This window comes from Bufo gargarizans, chromosome 8 (assembly GCF_014858855.1).
Source record: "Bufo gargarizans isolate SCDJY-AF-19 chromosome 8, ASM1485885v1, whole genome shotgun sequence".
Taxonomy (NCBI): Eukaryota; Metazoa; Chordata; class Amphibia; order Anura; family Bufonidae; genus Bufo; species Bufo gargarizans.
In genome coordinates this window covers 48,185,199-48,209,731 of record NC_058087.1, presented here as the reverse complement: position 1 = coordinate 48,209,731, position 24,533 = coordinate 48,185,199, and the positions used below count along the sequence as shown (strand labels likewise).

The window sequence follows — 24,533 nt, the reverse complement described above, 5'->3', positions numbered from 1 at the left end:
AATATGCGGCACACAGAATATTTTTTGCAATTTAAAGGTAATTTTATTTAGTGACTTTCACAATAAGAGGTTCATGATCCAGTTTATAGGAAATTAAATGCTGCGTAACCACTATTCATATATCAGCCGGACGTTTCGGTCCATAGGGACCTTCCTCAGCGGCTTAGGGTTTCTGTGGTCAGGGATGAAGGGATATCAGGATCCTGATATACAAATTACCATTAAATTGCAAAGAATATTTTATGTGGTGCATATTTATACTACTGTGAGGAGAAGCTGTGATAGGAGCTCACTGACTGCAGACTCCGCCCCCTGTCTCTCCTGTATTAAGAGGATCCTGCTGTATGTGAGAATGTAGCAGAGCCAGAAAGGTGCTGTGGACCACAAACTGTGAGCAATCCAAGTGTCTGTCCTGTTTATGGCCCCTCTGCTCTGTGATCACAGACATGTTTATTACAGCCAGACCAACAGACCTTCTGAGCAGTCAGTATGGCTGAGGTCAGTGATATCAGCAGCAGTCACTAGTCACCATCTGTAAATGTGTGCCCTATGCTTCCTGCACCCTATCCTTCCCCCCCCCCCCCCCCCCCCTCCCCTCATTTATAGAGATGTGTGCTCCCTACACTGGAGGGTCACATTATTATTATACAGTGTACAGGGAAGGGGGTGTCACACATCTCTATATACAGTGTACAGGTAGGACACATACAACTATATAGTTTATAATGTACCCTTGTACACAGTAATGTGTGATCCCCGCCACTGCATATAGAGATCTGTGACCCCCTGTATACTGTATATACAGATGTGTGACCCCCTGTACATTGTATATAGAGATGTTTAACTACACAGTTTTGCCTTTTTCCCCAGATGTAGGGTAGTCATATATTCATAGATGATTTCTAGGTTGTCAGCTGGGAATAAGTCGTGTGATGATAGGAGGCTCCTCGCTAAGTGAGCAGATTGATTTGTACAAATTTATTCATCCGAGTTCTTGTGCAACAAAGATCTGTCCCCCCCACCTCAACAGACCCCCCTCCTCCGGCAGTCCATGCAGAAATCTATGACCGGTCAGAGCTGCCATTGATTTCTGGCTTTATTAGAGTCAGAAAACTGGCAAAAATGCACAAATTTGTTGGGGCGACTGGTCACGTCCCCTCCCTGCCATGCCTTTCTTTTTTTAAAGGCACAGTTAAAAGGTCGCAAAAACACATAGGGCCAGATTTATCATTAGCTCAAGTCAGAATAATGGAGGGAAAAAGTCACCAGTTTTCTGAAAGTGGGCGTGTTTTCTTATGTAAATGACTCTCTAGACAGATTTACTATTGGGACTATTTAAAAAGTCGCAAAAAAGTCGCAATTTCACTCCAGTGAAGACCATGCTTATCTTATGAGACTTTTTAATAGAACATGCGACTTTTTCATAAAAACGTGCAACTCGTAAAGATGTGCGACTTTTGTAAAGCTGCTTACTGACGGATAAACTGCTACCGTCAAACCACATTTATTACAGTCTTAAAGGGCCGATCATAAATCTGACTTGGCTAAAACTGACTTTAGCCATATGTTAAAGTGGAGTGAGCTGTCAGAGTCATGATAAATCTGGCCCATAGTTTGCAACTTTTTAACGCCACTTTTCAGAAACAAAAAGAAATTATAAATCTCCCTCTCTAGCCATTCTGTTCATGGCTTCCATCCAGTGGCACATCTAGAAATAACTGGGCCCCACAGCAAATGAACAAGGCACCCACCACAGTAAAATCTGTATGATACATTAGCACTAGTGTTAATGGTCCGTGGTAGCGGAATCCATAACGCGATTCTTCGATAACCCGAACTTTAGACGCCGAACTTAAAACACAAGTTCGCTCATCACTAATTAGCACATTCCTGTGTGGGACGGGTAGTGGCCTCTCTCTACTGCTGGGACTGGGGCGTACTTTCTATTGCTATGTGTGTACAGGCGTCATTCACTGAAGACTGAGTTATTGGTAATGTCTGAGGGACTCTGGTGGGCAGGGATGTCATGTGACTGCTCCTCTGCTCCTGCTGCACTGCATGCTGGGATATTTGCTTTCACTTTGCAGCTGGTCTGAAGAGCTCCTCCAGGGAGGCGCGTCATGTGAACAGGTTAGAAAAATGATATATAGTCTGTACATTTATTAATACTTCATAGTTTTGGCTAGTGTTTGGGGCACTTTGGATTTTTGATACTTAAGGTGGCCAACCAATTTAATAAAAACTCACATTTCCCTGCACTAGTGCCAGCTGTAGAGTTCTTCTGTTCTGGCTCCTCCCATTGATGACATCAAAAGGTCCTTAAAGGGGTATTCCCATCTCAAACAATGGGGGCATATCACTAGGATATGCCCCCACTGTCTAATCGATGCAGGTCCCACTGCTGGGACCCGCACCTACAACGAGAACGGAACAGGGAGAGCTGTGGCTGGAGAACCCTGGAATTCCCAGGGTCCATCCACCACCAAGCACTGCTCTCATAGAAGTGAATGAGAGAGCACCGTGCACGCGCGGCCCCTGCTCCCATTCATCTCTATGGGGCAGACTGAAATAGCCAAGCCAGTGCTCGGCTATTTTCGGCAGCCCCGTAGAAATGAATGGAGGGTGGCTGAGCATGTGTAGTACGCCCTCCATTCATGGGACCCGCACCTATCAGACAATGAGGGCATATCCTAGCGATATGCCCCCATTGTCTGAGATGGGAAAACCCCTTTAAGCTGTACTTGGAGTTTACATTTCCTTTCAGTACAGCTGTAGGACCTTCCTCCCCATGTGCTGATCATACTGATCGGTGTCAGCATGGAGAGAGAAGAGAGTGCAGATGCACAGCTCTCTCACTGATTGGGCAAAGTGCTGTATTTGCGCTCTGCCGGATCATTAAGGAAGCAGTGAGGGGGTCTGCTCATGTGGGATCTCCCTACTGTTGTTTATAACAAGCAGGCACTTTTTAGCAATAATTTTTTGTGCGTCTTATAAAGCGAAAAATACGGTAAGTGTCTAGGCCACTTCTCGTGAAGTGCAGAAGCGGGGAAATTCACCTTGGAATTTGGAACATCTTGCAGGGGCCTGTTTTCCAGAGTTGCTTTCCCCAGTTCCGATTCTGCATGTTTCAATGCAATCTGTAGGAGGCGCTTTTCACGAAGCCACACAGCACGTTCTGCCTCCAGGACTGAGTCTACAACATCAGGATGCACCTAGTACGAAAATGTGCAATCAGTAATTCTTTATAGTTCGAGTCAAGGAGACCTACTTCAGACAATTGGCTATACAAAGTGGAGGTTGCCCTAAGACAGAGACTCATTATTTGGCTAAAACAACCCACAAGTCTATTCCTGTTAGGCAGACAGTAAGACCACAGCCAAGAGTAGGTAAACTGACACACCTGCGATGAACTGCACACAATGCACTTTTATAGGTTAGAATGTCACATGCTACTGGGCAGCTAACGTTCATGATCCATATTTGCTGTGTCTGCACCTAGAACCTGTCTAAAAAGTGTTGCAAATTGACGCAGTTAGGGTTTTGTGTAGCTACGCAGGGATGGGGCTTTAGGGTGGGTTCACATCATGTTTTATGCCTCCGTTTGACGTATACTTTAGGAAAAAAAGAACACAAAAATGCAGCACATCACGTTCTTGCATCCTGTCCAGTAAAAAAAAAACAAATTTTTATTTTTTTTGTTACAATGGAACTCTATGGTGAATGGATGCCACTGTTGGGCATCAGTCTGAGGCATCTGTTTAACGTATACGTTTTTTTTGTATATGCTAAAAGGATGGGAAAAATATGATTTTGATGATTGTGAGAATGGGGTGTAAACTATTACCGGTATGCGCCATTTTGCAACACAATTCTGATGTAAAAATCTGTCCTAAGGTATGCCAACCAATAGTCAGAGAAAGGTGTCTGTCCCTGCACCACATTTATCATTTAGAAAGCCTAAGTTCACACCATCTGTAGGTTTGGTAAATCTGCCCCTTGTCTAGTCCTTTACTAAAACATGCAATAAAACTGAAGAGCCGCTTAAAGGGTTTCTACCACTTCGGTTTAATTAGGTGTCAGACACTAGCGATCCGCTAGTGTCTGCTCTGCCAAACAATCCCAATATAATAGCTTTTGGGGCAGCTGTTTCGCTAAAAAAAAAGAACTTATATTGATATGCTAATGACCTAGGTGCTATGGGGCGTCATTAGCACCCAGAGGATCGGTCTGGGTGCTATGGGGGCGTCATTAGCACCCGGAATGCGATCAAGCGGACGACTTCTCGCGCATGCGCCGTGCCCGTCTGTATTCGGCGCATGCGCAGTGAATATCTGACCGCTTCCCTGCTCAGACATCTCCACTGCGCCGATGGAGCACTATGACGTCATCGGCGCAGTAGAGATGTCTGAGCAGGGAAGCGGTCGGATATTCACTTGATGTGCTTGATCGCATTCCGGAGGAGATGGGCGGGCTGGAGGGACGTGCTGGGCGGCGGCATCTTGTGAAGGTAGACCGATCCTCTAGGTCAGGGGTGCACAACCTGTGGCCCTCGATACCATTCTGTGCGGCCCCCAAACATCTGGTAAAAAAAGGCATGTAGGTCTATGTCTTATAGCTTCTTACATGTATCTTTCATGTATTCTTTTATTAGATGGGAGTCCTAGAACGGTAACTAGACATTTATAGTATATACTGTATGTTCAATATGCCAAAAATACAGTATTTTAGTTGGTAATACCCCTTTAAGTTTTACTTTCGGCCCTTGGAATTGGTTCAGGCTGACAATGTGGCCTCCAACCAGAAAAGGTTGTGCACCCCTGCTCTAGGTGCTAATGACGCCCCCATAGCACCTAGAGGGTCATTAACATATCAATATAAGTTCTTTTTTTAGCGAAACGGCTGCCCCAAAAGCTATTATATTGGGATTGTTTGGCAGAGCAGACACTAGCGGATCACTAGTGTCTGACACCTAATTATGTGAAACCGAAGTGGTAGAAACCCTTTAAAGGGGTTTTCCCCACAAAGGATATTTACAACCTACCCAGTCTCCGCTGGCCCTGTAGACATTGAATCGAGCAGCAGTCAACATGGAGGACTACCACTTTATTCAAGCTCCTCCTTACTCTGGATGTATAGTGAGTAGGAATGGAGTCTAGGGACCGCTGAGCCTCTGCTTGACCATCAGCATGTCCACATGGATTGTGTACTACTTTTTCTTTTTTATTTACCGGATCTTTTGTCTTCTGGAGCGATTGTTGTAGGCTCTTGGCAAGTTTGGATAGTTGACTTTTCAGCTCTATTTTCTCTTTTGTCAGCTGTGATACAGAGCTTGCAAGCTCCTCATTCTCACGTTTCAATACATCAATTACGCTGGATGGAGAATCTGAAAGCTGCTAAAGGAAGCAAAGGTTTATGAACATCCATGCATAGGTGTGGCATTAGATCACTGTACACTTGTACACAGCAATCCATAGATGTAAAAAAAGCTGCATCTTATAAGACATGCAATAAATTAATTCACTGGAACGATTTCACCCATGCATCAGGTCATCGAGTTAAATGTCACTGGTCACATGACCCATGTCAAACCAGATGTTGACGTGGGGAGACCCAGGACCTGCAGAGTCAGCGATGGAGCCGGAACCCAGCAGCAGGGATCAGGTACATATAATTATTACAACGGGTGTGGCCGTGCTGAGGGGCCTATGGAAAAAGGTCTTCCGAAGGGAGCAACCCCTTTAATGCTAGAAGAAATAAGTTTCCCATAATAAAACACTGACCTGTACATATCCTTTTTGCAGTTCAGACTTCAGCTCTGATAGAGAGTCCAGCAATGCTGTCACTTCAGCCTCATCAGGGAAGCCTCCATGTTTTCTGAAAAAATAAAAATAAAAATCTGTATATTAATGGACTACTAAACTCATAGCTCAAAGTTTACCGCCATCCTTACACAATCAACGCATTTAAGAGGGAGTGGAGGTTTTAAAGGAAATGTGTCATTTTTTTATGTCTTTACACTACACAAAGCAATGTGTTAAAAAAAAAAAAAAAAAAAAAAAAAAAAAAAGGCCTCAACATAGAAGCGGCGGTGGAGCCACCGAAGTTAAAACTACACTAGCTCCCTTGCTAGTGTAGATTTAGATAATTTTCTACTCCTAAAACAGGCATAGTAAACTATGAATGAGACGGGCCTACCGACTCGTGTGGGGAAAAGAACCTCTGTGCCGCAATCTGCGCCAGAAATACGCCTGATGTAGATGTATTTCTGTAAGTAAATGACCCCCATCCTCTATTACTGATTTCTACACAGGCATCTCTATCTTTGCAGCAGTCACGAGGAAAGAAACCTGAACTACTTTTCCCTAAATCTTACAGTATACACCACTCTTTACACCTAGTACTGCTTACCTGTCACTCTTGTTCTGCACCCATTTCTTCACTTGTGGCACAGTGTGAACCAACTGCTGCCATACTCTTTGCATGTTGGTGGTTAAGTAAGCAACGTTTTTAGGAGAGGTACTGCTGTCATTCCAGAGTCTGCTCTTTCGGGACGCTAGTGCACGTTCTTGTTCTTCTAGGTCTACAAGCATCTGCTGAAGTTCCTGAATACGACGTTTGTCTCGTTCATGTTGTAACTGTAAGTCCTATTTTAAGAACAGAGTTTATGAAACCAATATTTTGCCCTTTCCAAGCTGCATAATACACAATTCAGATTTTCCCATCAGTAGGTATTCAGTAACCTCCACAATTGAAGTCCAGATAACAAAGTTGAGAGAGCTCACATTACATTGTTTTGTGGAATTGGTGACAGGGGAAAATTTACAAAGTAAGATGTAACCGACTTCTATGAGCTCATACTTCGATTCTGTTGACACTGCAAAGCTAAACTGAAGTCTACAATATGTGTGAAAACAACACTTTGAAGAAAAGGTCATCTGCACATAAAGAAACAGGGAAAAGACTCACTATATAACATTAAATTGCCACAACTTGCAATGCTCAGGACTCACCATCATTTTACGATCCTGCTCCTCTTCTCGCACTTTGCTTGCTTCTACTTGTTTTAATTTTTTGGACTCTTGTTCAAGTTCTTTCACCCAAGTTCTTTCCTTTTCTTTAAGGATCAAAACTTTATCTTGGTACTGATCACGCTCCTTCTGCAGGCAAAGTTCACGTTCTCTCTGTTGCTCCAAAACACCGTCCAGTTGTTGCTTCTGACTCTGCAAGGACTCCAAGAGCGCTCGCAGCTTGACTCCAGCCTCTCGCTCTCTTTGCATTTCCTCACGACAGGCTTGTACTTCAAATTCTAGTTGTCGTTTGGCATGTACGGCCTGCTGTTGGGTCTTCTCTATCATGCCAGCAAGGTCCCTAGCACGCTTCCTCTCGTCTTCCAATTCACATTTTACTTTCAGTACCAAGTTGTGCTCCTGTTGCCTCTCCTCCTCTTTTTTGGAGAGTTCTCGGGTATGCTGCTGTCTGAGCTGTTGAAGATTTCCACGCTCAAGAGTCAAAGTATTTGAAAGACTTGATGTGTGCCGCTTCTCTTTCTCCAACTCTTTTGCTGCCTCTGACAGTTTGCTGTGCTCCTGAGCAAGAAGAGCTTTACAGCGAGACTGTTCTATTTCAAGTTCTTTTTTCAGATTGCTACACAATGTTTGTTCTTGAGCAAGAGCTGCTGACAGTTTGGCATTTAGCTTTTGGTGCTCCTCAAGAGATACTGAGGCTTCCTGACATGACAAGAAATAAGAATGTTAAACTGAGGAAACGAGCAAGAAAGGACTTTTAGACAATTTATGGGCCAATTATTGGGAACGAGCGTTAGGAATGCTTGGCCATGACAAGATGTGCTGCCAGTAATTAACAGAACTGGATGAGGGAGGAAGGGCTGTGGTACCAATCGTTACGAATACAGTTTGCATCTGCCTGTGTAATCTGGCTGGTGCAAACAAATGCTGATGGATGCGTTATCATTAATGAGTGCCGAAACATCAGTGTAATAGGGCCCTTCCACAGTTTTTCCCACTACTCACAGCTATTAGCCAACCCACTCCCTCATTCCCCACAATATTGTATGGAGAAAGACATATACATCAGTGCGGCAGAAACCTATTGGCTCATTTGTATTTTTAGCTTGTAAGGGTGGCCACCCAGGTCTATGCTTAAAGGGGTTCTCTGGAAATTAAGAAAAAGAAAATACCTAAATATTACTTCATTATAAATATATTCCCAAATACTTTACATTAGTTATAATGGCTCATTTTGTCTGGGGAGCAGTCATTAGGAAAAATAAAATGGCCGCTGTCCTATTAGCACACACAAAACCTGCCCTAATCACACAGCAGGAGAAGTTACTTCACAACACTGAGGTAAAAGAGTTACCTCATTCTCCTCTCCTGCTTGTCAGGGATTATCATCCTGAATACAGTTTAATATGGTCATCAGCTGAATCTCTGTAGGAATGGAGTTCATGAGCAGATGTGGCTAATGAGCAGCAGTACTTGTATGCAGTCTCCATTACCACAGCCCCTCATTACCACAGTCTGTCCTGTCCATCCTCTCTGTACTCCATTTCTGTCTTCAGCTGAAGATCTTCTCATCTGTATCCAGGATCATAATCCCTGACAAGTAGGAGAGGAGGCAGCTCTTTACCTCAGTGTTGTGAATTAACATGTCCTCCAGTGTGATTAGGACAGGCTTTGTGTGCACTAATAGAACAGCGGCAATTTTATTTCTCCTGATGATTGCTCCCTAGACAAAACCAGACATTATAACGAAAGGTATATGGGAATATAAGTAATATTTATATATTTTCATTTTCTTAATTCCTGGAGAACCCCTTTAATAAAATGGATCTTCTGCCATTTGGTGTCAGAATGGGAAGACTCAAATACCACTAAGAGTCAAGCCTTATCTACAAGTCAGTCTTTTGGTCAGTGATTTCCATCAGCGATTGTGAGCCAAAACCAGGATTGGATGCTACACAGAGATAAAGTAAAATGGAAAGATCTGCACCTGTTCTTTGTTTAGAGCCGCACCAAGTTTTGGCTCAAAATCACTGATGAAATCACAGACCGAACACCGACTTGTGAATAATGCTACTTTCACACTGGCGTTTCTGGGTCCGCCTGTGAGATCCATTTCAGGGCTCTCACAAGCGGCCCAAAACGGATCAGTTCAGCCCCAATGCATTCTGAATGGATAAGGATCCATTCAGAGTGCATCAGTTTGCACCCGTTCAGCCTCCATTCTGCTCTGGATGTTCATCTGACGAAACTGAGACAAACGGATCCGTCCTGACTTAAAATGTAAGTCAATGGGGACGGATCCGTTTTTACTAACACAATATGGTGCAATTGAAAACGGATCCGCCTCCCATTTATTCATTTTTTGTTCATGGTAATGCAAACGGATCCGTTCTGAACGGATACAAGCGTTTGCATTATAGGTGCGGATCCGTCTGTGCAGATACCAGACGGATCCGCACCTAAACGCAGGTGTGAAAGTAGCCTAAGGCATCAGGTCTTCTCATTCTTTTGCCCCTAGACTAAATTTTAAGATTTGAAGCACCGCAGACTAAATAGATCCCTTGTTAATTTATAAAACTTAATATATCAAGACACAGGTGTAACATATACGAACATTTTATAAATATTTTAAATAACTAGATTTTTGTACTTGCCGTAAAATCTGTTGTTCTTCCGTTCATTGGGGAACACAGGCTTTACCTTGGGTATAGCTGTTGCCACTAGGAGGCGAAACTAAGCACAAAAGTGTGAGCTCCTCCCTCCAGCTATACCCTTCCTACAGGGACTAAGCTAAAACAGTTTGGGAAAAAGAAGCAAAAAAAGCAAAAGGAACAGGAAAACCAATGTACAAACCCAGAATCACGCAGGCCACAACGAGGCCCGTAACCAGAGAGAATGGGTGGGAGCTGTGTCCCCCAATGAACGGAAGAGAAACAGATTTTACAGTAAGTACAAAAATCTAGTTCTCATCCATATCATTGGGGGACACAGGCTTGACCTTGGGACGTTACAGAGCAGTCCCAGGGGTGGGTCAAACAAAGAAGCCACTCGGCCAATCAGAGAACCGCTGTCTGCAAAACTCTACACCCCGGAGAAGAGTCAGAAGATGCAAAGGTGTGCACTCCGTAAAAAATTTGGAAAAGGTGTGCAAAGACGACCAGGTAGCAGCCATGCACACCTGAAGGGCCGAAGCACCATAACGTACTGCCCAAGTGGCCCCCACTGCCCAAGCAGAATGAGCAGTAACCCGGAAGGGTGGAGCCCGGTCACTAATGCGGTACCCTTCCACAATGGCCAAATGAATCTATCGGGAAATAGAAACTTTGGACGCAGCTAGCCCTCGTCTCTGTCCCTCTGGAATGACAAATAATGAATCAGTCTGTCGGAAAGAGGACGTCTGAGACAGAGATGAGAATGGCCTGAACCAAATCCATAGTGTGGAATATCTGCTCATGAGGATGAGATGGGGCCGGACAAAAGGAAGGGAGAATAATTTCTTCAAGATCGGTCCCTGCGACAAGGGGTCCTTCCGAAGGGGAAGACGCCAGAGTAGGGAGACTAGGGATGCATACTCTACGTGGCCAGTCCGGGGCCACGAGAATGACGGTTAGACCTTCGGACCTGATTTTCCAAAGACTCGGAATGAGCGGAAGAGGAGGGAACATGTAAGGAAACAAGTAAGGAAACAAACTGCGTCCATGGGATCACAAGGGCGTCCGACGCGACAAAGTTCTCTACCTTGCGGTTGAAGTGGGAGGCCATGAGATCCACATCCGGCCGACCCCATCGCTTGCAGATTGCGAGAGACTTGTGGGTGCAGAGCCTATTCGCCGGGATAGAGTCTCTCTCGGCTGAGACAGTCGGCGATCCAGTTGTCGCATCGGGGATATGAACTGCCGACAGAGCTGGAACATGGCTCTCCGTCCAGAAGAGGATGAGCGGTGCTTCCAATATGGCTGCGGAGCTCCGGGTGCCTCCCTGGCGATTTAGATATGAGACTCCTGTGAAGTTGTCGAATTGGACCTGAACTGAACCAGAGAGAGGCGAATCGCCCGCAATTCTAGAATATTGATCGGAAGGGAGCGTTCCTCGTGGGACCAGGTGCCCTGGACCGAGAGATTGTCGAGAACTCCCCCCCCCAGCCCCGGAGACTGGCGTCCATCGTCAACACTATCCAGGGAAGGGGGAGGAAGGCCCGATGTCAGCATCGGAGACATCAACCACCACCAAAGGTCTCAGCGCATTGGGGCAGGGAGACTGATGAGTCGATCCAGCAAGGCCGGGGGAACGGTCCCAAAAGGTCAGAATGTGTCGCTGAAGAGCCCTGGCATGGAACTGTGCGTAGGGCACTGCTTCGAAGGAAGAGAACATGTAGCCCAGAGCCCTCATGCTCTGGCAAAATGGTAAGAGGCTGAGGCCGCAACAACGTGTTATGCTTTTTCATAAGTGTATAAAAGATTTATCTAAATATCCTAGTTATAGTGGATTTAATTATATATACACACCTATAAGAGGCCATATGGTTATATGTTATGTATATATATATTTTTTTTCCAAAGATTTATTGGAATGTCTAGTAAGATGCACATACAGAGAATAATCTATACAGTAAATAATAATAAAGAACCATACAGGAACAATTTACAAAAAGATGGTACATTTGATTCTACAATGAAATGTTAACCTATCTGAGGAGTCGCGATTCAGATTAAAAATCATACTTTAAACTTTCTAAATTCTTCCCAATCCTTCCACTTAGCTTTAAACTTAGCATGTGTACGGCTTTCCCAGGATGCCATTTCATCAAATCTATATAAAGAATCAATCTGGTTAATCCAATGGTCAATTGAGGGAAGGTCTGATGATAACCAGCGTCAAGGTATCAAGAGGAGAGCTGCTAATAGTTTTTTAAATAAAAATGGGACTTTAGTCGCAAAGTCAGGAGGAGACAGGTGTAAGAGAGCTAATTGGGGAGATAACACAGATGATCTGCATATCCCATTGCTTCTCTCAAAAATTTCAGACCACCATTTTTTAACTGGTGGGCAATTCCACCAGACGTTATAGAAAGTACCTTCCTCCTCCCCACAGCGCCAGCATGCTTCTTTCTTGGTCCTATTGTATCTACAAGTAATGTCAGGGGTCCTATACCACCTCGTGAGCACTTTATAGCAGTTTTCCTGTATTCTCACACACCTTGAGGAGGTGTGAGGGCTTATGAGTATTCTGGATTGATCTTCAGGTGAGAATGAGGTCTCCAGGTCTTTTTTGCCATTGTGAGTTGTCCGAGTAATGTTTGTAAAGGAATGTGTTTAGTTATGTAAGAACGCCGGAAGGAGACCAAGCTGGGGTATAAGCGCGCTCCAGGAAGTGTTAAAGTAAGGGAATGGCCATCTCTCAATACCCCTTTCTCATCAAAATATGGAGAGAACAGGTAACTCAGATTTACATAGCGAGCTCAGGAGACTGTTTCAGCTCAATAGGAGCTAGGTCAATAAAGTCTCTCACCTGTATGAGGGGGAGGGCAGTAAAACCCCATGCTGAGCAGTGGAACCACCTCTATGTCTCAGTAGTAGCTTTAATTGTTGGGCATGTGGTTTGTGTGGTGATAGGGTTGTTTAGGGTCCCAACCAATAAACCTCTAAAAGATGAGTGCGAGATTGATGATTCAATTTCCACCCATGACCTGTGTGGCGTCTGTCTAAACCAATCTAGGGCCCTTGACAGCAAAATTGCTCTATTGAAAAGTAAGGGAACAGGGAGGCCCATACCCCCAAATGCCCTAGGTCTTTGTAGGGTAGCTAGTGCTATACGTGCTTTCTTCCCTCCCCATATGAAAGAGCGAATATTTTTAGCTAGTGTTTTGAAGTAAGAGTTAGGGATAGGAAGAGGCAGTACTTGTTGTAGATAAGTTATATGTTATGTATTTTAAAGATGGCCGAGAGAGGGTCATGGGAAGGGCACTGTTAATAAGATTTCTTCTCATGGATGTACCAGTCTGAAAAGAGGCCTTCTTGTCTCCTTATGGATTTATGGCCGAGATAAGGATATTCTCTGGACGCAGCTGGTGCTAATTACCTCTACAGTTTGGTATCTATTAATGAAGCAGAAAATCTGTAATATCTATATACACTTCTAATCAACCTTAGTTTTGTATAAGAAAATCGATAAGACATATGTATTGTTTTATATTGTTACGTATTAAGGACGTTTATGTATTTGTTATCTATATGATATTTCTCAATAGGAACGCATATATTCTTATTATATGATGAAAACAGTTTAAGTATGGACTTTGTTAATGAGTATCTGTAAAGATGTGTTCTTTTAACTAATAGTCAATCACCCGTTGGTGTAGCAGAGGAGGCACAGATATCTCTGAGAAAACAAGGCTCATCATAATCTTATCTGTAACATAAATTTGGGAGTATAGGAAACATTCAAATGGTGACTAAAAGTCTGTGCTTAATTAGTAGAAGTGTCAGAGTTAATCCCTCTAGCTTTGATTTAGGTTCCAGAGGTCATGTGTATAGAATGTGAGATAGTCATACTTGGATATTTAACCCCTAATAGAATGATACTAATAGCTTAGGTAATCGTGTCGCCTAGGGGTAAATGAGTAACATTACACCAACAGCAGAAGTGCATTTTGGGCAATACAATGACATAACAGTAATTATATGTACACGCCTAGCCGACAATGGAAAACTCCAAGCTAGGAAGATGTATCTAACTGATAAGTTTTTGGATAAGAAAGGACACATTAGAGTGAGGGGGGCCACAAGAACAAGAGAGAAAAAAGACAGGGAAACACAGAGAAAGATCCTAATGACCAGAACAGACTTTGGAGCCGACTTCCCTTAGTCTCTGCACATCATTTGCATTATCGGATAATGTATAACTTTATTCCGTGTAGTGTTGAGATAAATTCAGATATTTAGCAAAATCCCCGGTGTAGTGTGGATGTACAGGGAGTGCAGAATTATTAGGCAAGTTGTATTTTTGAGGATAAATTTTATTATTGAACAACAACCATGTTCTCAATGAACCCAAAAAACTCATTAATATCAAAGCTGAATATTTTTGGAAGTAGTTTTTAGTTTGTTTTTAGTTTTAGCTATTTTAGGGGGATATCTGTGTGTGCAGGTGACTATTACTGTACATAATTATTAGGCAACTTAACAAAAAACAAATATATACCCATTTCAATTATTTATTTTTACCAGTGAAACCAATATAACATCTCAACATTCACAAATATACATTTCTGACATTCAAAAACAAAACAAAAACAAATCAGTGACCAATATAGCCACCTTTCTTTGCAAGGACACTCAAAAGCCTGCCATCCATGGATTGTGTCAGTGTTTTGATCTGTTCACCATCAACATTGCGTGCAGCAGCAACCACAGCCTCCCAGACACTGTTCAGAGAGGTGTACTGTTTTCCCTCCTTGTAAATCTCACATTTGATGATGGACCACAGGTTCTCAATGGGGTTCAGATCAGGTGAACAAGGCGGCCATGTCATTAGATTTTCTTCTTTTATACCCTTTCTTGCCAGCCATGTTGTGGAGTACTTGGACGCGTGTGATGGAGCATTGTCCTGCATGAAAATCATGTTTTTCTTACCTTGCAGACTTCTTCCTGTACCACTGCTTGAAGAAGGTGTCTTCCAGAAACTGGCAGTAGGACTGGGAGTTGAGCTTGACTCCATCCTCAACCCAAAAAGGCCCCACAAGCTCATCTTTGATGATACCAGCCCAAACCAGTACTCCACCTCCACCTTGCTGGCGTCTGAGTCGGACTGGAGCTCTCTGCCCTTTACCAATCCAGCCATCTGGCCCATCAAGACTCACTCTCATTTCATCAGTCCATAAAACCTTAGAAAAATCAGTCTTGAGATATTTCTTGGCCCAGTCTTGACGTTTCAGCTTGTGTGTCTTGTTCAGTGGTGGTCGTCTTTCAGCCTTTCTTACCTTGGCCATGTCTCTGAGTATTGCACACCTTGTGCTTTTGGGCACTCCAGTGATGTTGCAGCTCTGAAATATGGCCAAACTGGTGGCAAGTGGCATCTTGGCAGCTGCACGCTTGACTTTTCTCAGTTCATGGGCAGTTATTTTGCGCCTTGGTTTTTCCACACGCTTCTTGCGACCCTGTTGGACTATTTTGAATGAAACGCTTGATTGTTCGATGATCACGCTTCAGAAGCTTTGCAATTTTAAGAGTGCTGCATCCCTCTGCAAGATACCTCACTATTTTTGACTTTTCTGAGCCTGTCAAATCCTTCTTTTGACCCATTTTGCCAAAGGAAAGGAAGTTGCCTAATAATTATGCACACCTGATATAGGGTGTTGATGTCATTAGACCACACCCCTTCTCATTACAGAGATGCACATCACCTAATATGCTTAATTGGTAGTAGGCTTTCGAGCCTATACAGCTTGGAGTAAGACAACATGCATAAAGAGGATGATGTGGTCAAAATACTCATTTGCCTAATAATTCTGAACGTAGTGTATAGTTGTTAAAAGCGCTACATCAATATTGTTAATATTCAGTAAAAATGCATATTAATGAACAAAAGACCTAAATATTGATTTTAGAGGTAACCCTCTGGTTGGAATAATTTCTTTCCATAGTTAATACCAGGCTTGATAATTGTTCGGCATTGCTACTCTATTATCAGAGATTTGTCATAGTTTGAGCAGAGCAAGGGTTCGTATCTTTTATTAACATTATTGAACTTATATCTAAAAATTGTGGTCGAGACGGATTATATTATATTCTTCTGTCTGAGAGGTACTGTGTATACGCTGGTATTTGTGTTGGTGCCATTTAGTGGCAAATTTTGGGTACTGCATATCACTGTATATCATTGCAGGTTATTGAGTTTCACATTGATTAATCTGACTTTTAATTATTGTATAATAAATAATTTATATTTTTGCATAGACGCTTGTACCAGGTTTTACTGATTGCACAAGATAATTAACCGATCAAACGCTTTTCGAGGTGTTTTATATGTCCCCCTTGAGGATCTTTGATCCTTTCTCTTAAATAAAGCCTTTTGCTTTATATCCCCGACAAAGGAAAGGATCCGATGATGGAGAGTGGAGAGTCTGTCTGGGGGCAAAAATATCTTGGCCCAATCGATGTTGAACCGCATGCCCAGAAACATCAGCTGTCGAGATGGGTGAAGACATGGCTTTGACAGGTTCAGAACCCACCCGAAGTGTTCCAAGGTGTCCCGGACAACGCGTAGGCTGTCCGCCATTGTCCGAAATCACGGACCCTTGATCAGGATATCATCCAAGTACAGAATCACCACTATCACCCTGGCATGAATCAGAACCATGACTGAGGCCAGAAGCTTGGTAAAGACTCTGGGAGCTGTGGCAAGACCGAACGGAAGGGCCACCAACTAGTAATGAAAAGGTCCCACTGCGAACCGAAGATATTTCTGGTGACTGACGCAGATGGGAACATGGAGATAAGCGTCCTTGATGTCTATTGAGGACAGATACTCCCCCGGTCTATTGATGCATTGACCGATCACAGGGACTCCATCCGGAAACGGCAGAGGCAAAGAAAGCAGTTGAGGGCTTTGAGGTCCAGGATGGGATGGACAGTACCCTCCTTTTTGGGGATTACAAAGAGATTGGAGTAGAATCCACGAAAACAGTCTTGAAGCAGAACCGGAACAATCACTCTCTGCCGCAGAAGGGTGAGAATGGCCTGAAAAAAGAAGTGGGCGGTGGAGGGAGAGGTCGGGACGAGTAAAAAAACCGGGGCGGAGGTGGAGCGATGCTGGCGAGGATGCCAGGGAGGGCGAGGCTTGAAAGATGGCTTGCGCTTATGCTCTGGGGCAGATTTGTCAGCTTGCCGCTTAGAGGAACTCTGAAAGGGCCGAAAAAAAATTGGATTTTTTGTACTCACCGTAAAATCCTTTTCTCGTAGTAGGCATTGGGGGACACAGCACCATGGGTATATGTCCAACTACCACTAGGAGGCACTAGACACAAAAAGTGTTGGCTCCTCCCAGGTGGGCTATACCCTCTCCACAGGCACGAGGCTATTCAGTTTGTACCAAAAGCAGTAGGAGAGAGAAGAAAAGCAAGGAACCAACAACTCCCGTACCGGGAAAGATCAAGAGACCAGCCCGGAGAAGCGGAAGTAAAAACATAGGGCGGGATCTGTGTCCCCCAATGCCTACTACGAGAAAAGGATTTTACGGTGAGTACAAAAAATCCAATTTTCTCGTGCATGGCATTGGGGGACACAGCACCATGGGACGTCCCAAAGCAGTCCCTGAGGGTGGGAAAAGAAGAGACGTGCCACCGGCTGGGCATACAGGTGCAGGAGAATGTGACCATGTGACCCAACAGGAAAAAACACGGAATGGGCAAGAGGTCTCATAACAAGGAAGAAACCTCAGAAGAAGCAGGGAAGACTGCCAGCACCCCAGGACAAATGTCTGGAAGAAAATCCCAAATGCAAGAAGGTGGCAAAAGGGAACACCAAGCGCAGCCAAGGGCTGGAGAAAAAAATTAGGACAGCACTGCGTGTTGGATCGACCCAACGCCCTACATTGTCTCAGACCCATAAACCTGTGGCCATCCCCTGAAAGGCCAGGGGAGAAAAGAAACAGGGAAGCACTGGAAACCAAACGAGTGAGGGAAGCCATAGCAAGGCTCACATGTGAAGGGAGAGGGACTCCCCTCACCGCAAGGCCAGGTGAAGAAGCCAAGCGCCCCATGTAAAGGCGAAAACCCAAGGCTGCTAGAGGAAACTGCCAACCCTTGGAGAAGGAGGGGGTTGTAGGTAAAAGCCAGGAACAAAGAACGATCGCTCCTGCGTCCCCAAAAACAGGAAACGAGGCACAAGCCTCCGAAAACAAGATAGCACTGTAAAGCGCAAGACCAGAGGAAACTCTGGGCATGTGAAGTATCATGGAAAAAAGGAACCAGAGACAGGCCCAGGCAACCTTGGCAGGAACACACTGGACTGACAGACATGGGAGTAGAAGAAGAGCACTCCAAACAGCCTAAGGAGGAAGGGGTCTACAACAGGAGGAGGTCCCTCCCGAAGGAGACCATACGGTGGAATTGCAAACCGTAGCACCAAACCACTCAATACCAGGTACTTTACGTGGGAGGATGGAAAAAAAAGACAAATCCCAAGAGGACCTCAAATGAACAGGGACAGGGACTCCAGAAAGGAGTACCCAGATGGGGTCACAAGGAACCAGGAGCTGAACCACCGGAAGACAACGCAAGCCAGCATATCCAGGAAAGGCGAAAAGAAACCGCCATAGGGGAAGGGACATTGGCCATGGACAACTAGCCGCACCAAAAACATTGACCAGCAAACCGTAAACATTGTCCCAGAGAGGGCAAGTACAGCAGCTCGGAGGTACCACAAAACGACAGACATCGATATGCATAAGGAATGCAGAAGTCGCCATGAAAAAACCGGGGTAGCCTACATAGAAATGTAGAAACCAGCTGCGACCGGCATACAGAAAACTTCCAGGGGGGAGAAAGTACCAGACAGGTGCAGACGACAGCAAGGTCCAAGAGGACTGCCCCTTCGCCATGTAGCACAACTAAGCAGAAAATACAAGGGAATACCGAAAACACCTGGACCCAGAAGGAACTACGGGGCCCTGTCCGATACCAGAGCAATCAGCTGAAAATTCAGACAGGTGTGTGTGGCGCTCAGAGGTCCTGTCCTTGACCCGTCAGGGAGGACGTCCAGCAATGATAAAAGCCGTGGACCCAGAAGGATACCGTGAGGCGGACATCCAGCGATGACCGAAAACCACTGCCGCGGCCGATGCTCACCAGCTACATGTCCAAACAAGGTAGAAGATCCAGTGGAGATCCTTGTACTACACCAGGAATGGCCCGCTCAGCAATAGGAAACAATGTGAGTACTCCCCTATAACATGGGGTAACGCGGAGCACAGCATACCGTAGGACCTTAAAGAGAAAGCAAGAGCAACTCTAGCACAAAGGCCAACAACCACCTGGCCATGGAGTAGGAGGTTGAAGGAGGACCACCCGCCGGACCAGACAGATCAGTCATATACTGGAGCTACCAGAAGCAGCACTAGACCGATAAGGTGGGGGATGGGCTGACCCACCCCTGCCAGATATGGTAACCATGCACATGCTGAACAAGGGTGACCTGGTGCTGACAGTGCCTTGAGCGGCACAAGGAGACCAATGAGGACGACAGTAACGGAGTGGCAGACGTACGGAAGAACCAAACGGATGGAACCAACATCTGCAGCACAGATTAGAACCCGTGGGCAGAAAACACCTAGTAAGAAAGAAACTGTCTGGGCCACAGATCGCACCACAGGGCCCAGCACTTGGGGTACTACAAACACACGCCTAAAATAAAGGTAAAGTGGCTGCATGTTGCCGACCAAGGAGAGTGGAAACATAGCCACAGCATCTGGGGATGCGACAGCATTCGAAGGGTACAGGTACACAACCTGTAAAGTAGAAATATGGCTGTGAAGAGGAACTTCATTTAAGATCGAAGCAATGTGGCCGCATGGTGCACCCCAGACCCAGAGAGGTGCAACAGCAACTGCGTTAACAATGGAACCCATAGGGCCGCACGGTACCACAAAGAACAAGACAGGTGCACACTACAATCAGGTAGGTGCAATGGCAACAGAAACAGGGCCGCATAGTACACCATAGAAGCCAGACAGGTGTAACGGCTGCAGCATCAAAGACGGTTCAGGAACTCTACCTATGAAGGAAGTAAGATGGCTGTTTGGTGCACACTATGATGAGGTAGGTGCAATGGCCACGGCAACTGGAGGAGGCCTCAAAATCTCGTCCTGTAAGGGAGAGAAAATGCCACATGGTACACCATAAAGCCGGACAGGAGGAACGGCTACCACATCCGGAGATGGTGCAGGTACTCTACCTGTTAAGGGATCAAGGTGGCAGGGAACAGACAGGTGTAACTGAACCGGACAGGGGCAACTCTATGGCAATAGAAAGTGGCCTCTATATCTCGCCCGTAGGGAGAAATGTTGCCGCCTGGAAGACAATAGAGCCCGCCAGGGGTATCGACCACAGCACCGGAGATGGCGTAGGTACTCTACCTATGAAGGGAGCAAAATGGCTGGGAATAGACAGGTGCAATTTCAACGGCAATTAAAGGCGGCCTGTAAATCTCGCCAGAAAGGGAGAAATAGTGCCGCACGGAACACCATAGCGCCAGCCAGGGGAATTGGCTACAGCATCAGGAGATGGCGTAGATACTCTACCTATGACGGGAGCAAAGTGGCTGGGAACAGACAGGTGCAATTGCAACGGCAATCGAAGCGGCCTGTACATCTCGCCCGGAAGGGAGAAATAGTGCTGTATGGAACACCCCAGAGCCAGCCAGGAGTAATGGCTTCAGCATCTGGAGTAGGTGTAGGTACACTACCTATGAAAAGGGGCAAGGCAGCTGTACAATTGCTCTTAACTCCCCAACCTACAGGAGGCGATAGCCGAGCTAACCGCTTGCCCAGAACAGGAACCCCCTGTAATGAGGTAGAGTGGCGAACACCACCACCAGGATGGGGACCCTGTGGAAACACTCTCAAATATGTAGAGGATAGCCCCTGGTATAGGGGAACCAGGAAGGCTTGTCAGGGACAGCCTATGGCAGTGGTGCAGGCATCCCCCTGTTAAGGAGAAGGCGTACGTATCAGAGACACCGCGTAGGTGACTCAGTATGCTAAACACGGGGACGGCTGCCTTACCTGTGCGGTTGAATACCTGTGTGGTCAGGGGAGCACCATCCGAAAATCCACTAGAGGGGATACCAACCCTGGGTAGGAAAGGTTCCTCCGTCCACATTCGTCTTGACCTCCCAGAGGGCTTCTGTATGGAGGAAGACCGCCTGATGCTCTGTTCCGAGGGAATCGGCGCAGAGGTGTCCCCAGAGGCAACGGATGGGGTGACAGGAAGGATTCGTCACCAGCCTCAGGCCTGTCCTGGGGGGGATCCGAGGATGCCGAGGAGGGGTGGTACCCCGTTGAGACCACCCGAGGGAGTACCGTGAGCTACCCCTAGCCGAACCCGGGTGCAGGTACCCCTAACTGAGCGTGCCCCATCTGCAGGGAGGACCCTGGGAGGGCAGAGGTGGCCGCAATTTGGATTGGTAGCGGCCAGCGACACCGCCAGGGAGAGGCGGTCAAGGTTCCCATGGCATTGACACGGAGGGAGCCCATTCATGGGGGACCGACACAAAGGGATTGTTCGGGGAAAGGATCTGGGAAGAGGTACTGCACCCAGCAGGGACAGGCTGACCGCACGGCAGCCATTGTTAGACCCAGAGAGGTGCAGACAGCGGACGCACGTGAAAACACGTGGCGACCGAGGAGAGGCTGGGAGAGGAGATGCTCAAAAAGCAGCCAGCAGAGGCTGTCTATCCTGACCCGGACGCCCTGTTCCCCCAAAGAGGCGCTGCAGCAGCTTGTCCCCCCAAAAGAGGTGGTCAGTAGGGCTGCAGGGGACATAAAGCAATTGAGGGGAGGGAAGGGGTTAACCACCCCCTTCAGCAGAAAAAACACGTTAGCCCAGGAAAGGGTGAAGAGATAGCCCCTCCCAAGGGCCGGGCGGGGCTCAGAAAAGCCCGGGAAGCAAGGAGGAGGGGCCGGGAAGATTGCGGCCTAGCAGGCCCAAAAGCCGGGGCCTCGATTTATTAAGGCGGCCGGGAATGGAGCGAGGGGGGCGGGGCGAACCGCGGCCGACAGAGGGCCCACCGAATCATAAAAATAGGTGAGGAGGGTAGGGGGGGAGAAGCGACACCTAGGGACAGGTGGATCAGGGCAAACGGAGCACCTGGGAGCCGGGAACGGGCCACAGAAGATGAGGCCTAGTCCCGGCAGAAGCCGGGGACTAAAGTAGCGGAGAAGCCAGGGAGAAGACTGTGTGGCCAGGGAGGAGAGAAAAGACCAACCAAGGGGGAAGAGAAGGGAGGGGAAACAAGAATATAACCCCCCCCAGAAAAAAGGGGGGGTTGGCTAGGGGGAAGATGGAGGCTCCCCAGGACCCCCAGCTAAGGTGGATCCCATCCCCCTGGCCACAGGAGGGAACCTAACCCTGGGGCAGGGACACAGGGGAGTATACTCACCATCAGATATACTCACCATCCGATGTCTTCGGGCGCAGCAGGGTCACCCCTTCGGCAGACTCAACACGGAAACCGTGGGAATGCCGGCAAGCCACTGCGGATGCAGTCCGTGGGGACTGGGTGACCGGCGATGGTACCGAAGTACGCGCCCGCAGGGGGGCAACTAAAGTGGAACACGATGGAGCCCCAGCCTGCAGCAGGTATAACGGTGGAGAACACCGAGACCTGCGGAAGAGAGAAAAAAGAAAAGAATAAAAATAAAAAACAGCAGAACCTGCAAAAAAGCAGGACAGGTCTGCCTCCTACGGACACTAGACTAAAACTGGGTAGCCTCGTGCCTGTGGAGAGGGTATAGCCCACCTGGGAGGAGCCAACACTTTTTGTGTCTAGTGCCTCCTAGTGGTAGTTGGACATATACCCATGGTGCTGTGTCCCCCAATGCCATGCACGAGAAAGGTCTGCGCTTTTTAGACCTGTTGTAGAGTGTCCTACTCTGCGGCAAATGGGTGCTTTTAGCCCCTGTAGCATCAGAGATAATCTCATCCAGACGCTTGCCGAAAAGCCTGCTACCTGCAAAGGGGAGGGACGTCAAGGCCCGTTTAGAAGCATTATCCACCGCCCAGCAAGATAGCCACAGGGTAAATATCCAAAAAAGGCTGAAGAGCGGGCCAAAACCGCGTCCAGAAAGGCCTCACAGATGTAAGAGCTAGCGTGGGAAAGTTGCACTGCAATATCCGAAAGTTCCTCCGAGGAGTCCCCCGAGCCGAGGCCCTGGCGTAGCTTCTTTACCCACTCGGTCATAGCCTTGCTGACCCATGTAGAGGCAAACACCGGGCGTAGGGCAGTGCCAGCTGCTTCAAAGGCAGATTTAGCCAAAGATTCCAATTTCTTATCCATAGGGTCCGAGAAGGAAACCCCATCCGCCATAGGCAAGGCGGTATTCTTAGCCAGGTGGAATACCAGAGGGTCAACAACAGGAGAGGAGGACCACTTCTTTGTCAAATCCTCTGAAAAAGGATATACTGTAAGACGTCTTAGGATTTTGACAAAGCAAAATGCCTGTCAGGGAAGTTCCATTCCTTGGAAAGGGAGGAATCAAACTCCGGGTGGTTGGGGAAAAACTTTTGGCGAGCAACAGGATCACCTGAAGGAAAAACTAGAACCAGCAGATGAGGGCGTAGGGTCCTCAACCTGTAAGGTTTTTATACAGGCTGCAATGAGATTGTCTACCATAGCGGACAGTTTGGAAGACTGGTCCTCCATTGAGACAGTCAGCGTCTGACAACTTATCCTTAGAACACGCCTCTTCCAATGAGGACGCGTCAGAGCGAGACCTCCTGGGAGGCGGCAGGAAGATTGAGGAAACTGGGGACGCATACGCCCTTCGAGGGGAGGGTGGTCTGGCCGGTTTTCCAGGACAGCCACAATGGGGAGTAGCCGAGGGGTCCCCAGAGTCTGACTGGTCAGAGGGTGGCTGCGCGGCCAAACGCCCCAGCATTTCCACAATGGCCCTGTTGGACTGGGAAACGTCCTGCCCCATCTTAGACAGAGAACGCACCCACTCCAGCTCTACCATGGGCTAGGCAGGGGGCGACTGGGACAGTGTCAGAGACACTTGGCGGTGGAGCAGAGAAAGAGGATCAGAGGGGATGCAACTGACCAGATGGGAATTTTGAGCGACAAGCACATGCAAAATGTCGCACGGAAGTGACCGCCGGCTTTGGGGCCTAGGATCTGGGTTCGGACATGGTGAGTACCTGTAGTGAAAAGGTAGGAGGGCTAAAGTTAGACCCTGTAGGAAAGGGGGGGGGGGGGGGGGGAGAAAGAGAGATTTTCCAGCCTGTGTCCCTTACTGCAGCCTTTCCTGAAAAAACCTGGAGTCCGCAGGGGTCCTCTCGAGCAGGAGATAGGCGGAGTTAGAGGACAAGCGCGAAGAATTCGCGCCAGGAAGCTAGATGAAGGGGGGAAACCGAGGTGAACTCATGCCCCCACCAATGGAGTCAGCTGCCTGCAATAATTAAAAGGAGCGCTGGCGCACCCACTGGAGGTCTTTCCTTCTCACTCCCCGTATAGCGGTGTTGACGAAAGGAGCCCCGGGGTTGTCGGCCGGGTGAGAAGTACCCGCGGCGAGCGGATCTTAAGTAGGCCGTAGTAGAAGCCGGGGCCTCAATTTACAAGCCGCCCCGGCGGAGGAGAGAGGAACAGGTGGGGGTGGGCGGACATGTGTCCCGGAAGGGAGGGGGATGTTGGTTGGCGTTGTCCGTGACAGAAAGAAGTTTGGCAAGCACAGAGGGCCCCCCTTCACCTCCCGCCCCCTACCCCCACAGAAGAGCTGGGGGTCATCCACAGCAAG

The 24,533-nt window shown here is 47.1% G+C and overlaps 1 protein-coding gene across 5 annotated transcripts in view; it reads right to left on the bottom strand.

Moving 5' to 3' along the window:
• Positions 1 to 24,533, bottom strand: part of PCNT (pericentrin) — a 113,593-nt gene that overhangs the window by 10,588 nt on the left and 78,472 nt on the right. For 4 of the 5 annotated variants that reach the window (XM_044303371.1, XM_044303374.1, XM_044303373.1 and 1 more), the window contains 5 exons: positions 7,011 to 7,727; positions 6,409 to 6,644; positions 5,781 to 5,874; positions 5,229 to 5,393; positions 3,057 to 3,212 (listed from right to left, as the gene is read on the bottom strand). In XM_044303371.1, coding sequence (XP_044159306.1) covers positions 3,057 to 3,212; positions 5,229 to 5,393; positions 5,781 to 5,874; positions 6,409 to 6,644; positions 7,011 to 7,727 — 1,368 coding nt within the window. The remainder of the gene's footprint in view (positions 1 to 3,056; positions 3,213 to 5,228; positions 5,394 to 5,780; positions 5,875 to 6,408; positions 6,645 to 7,010; positions 7,728 to 24,533) is intronic. The other variant, XM_044303372.1, reaches the window with a different exon arrangement.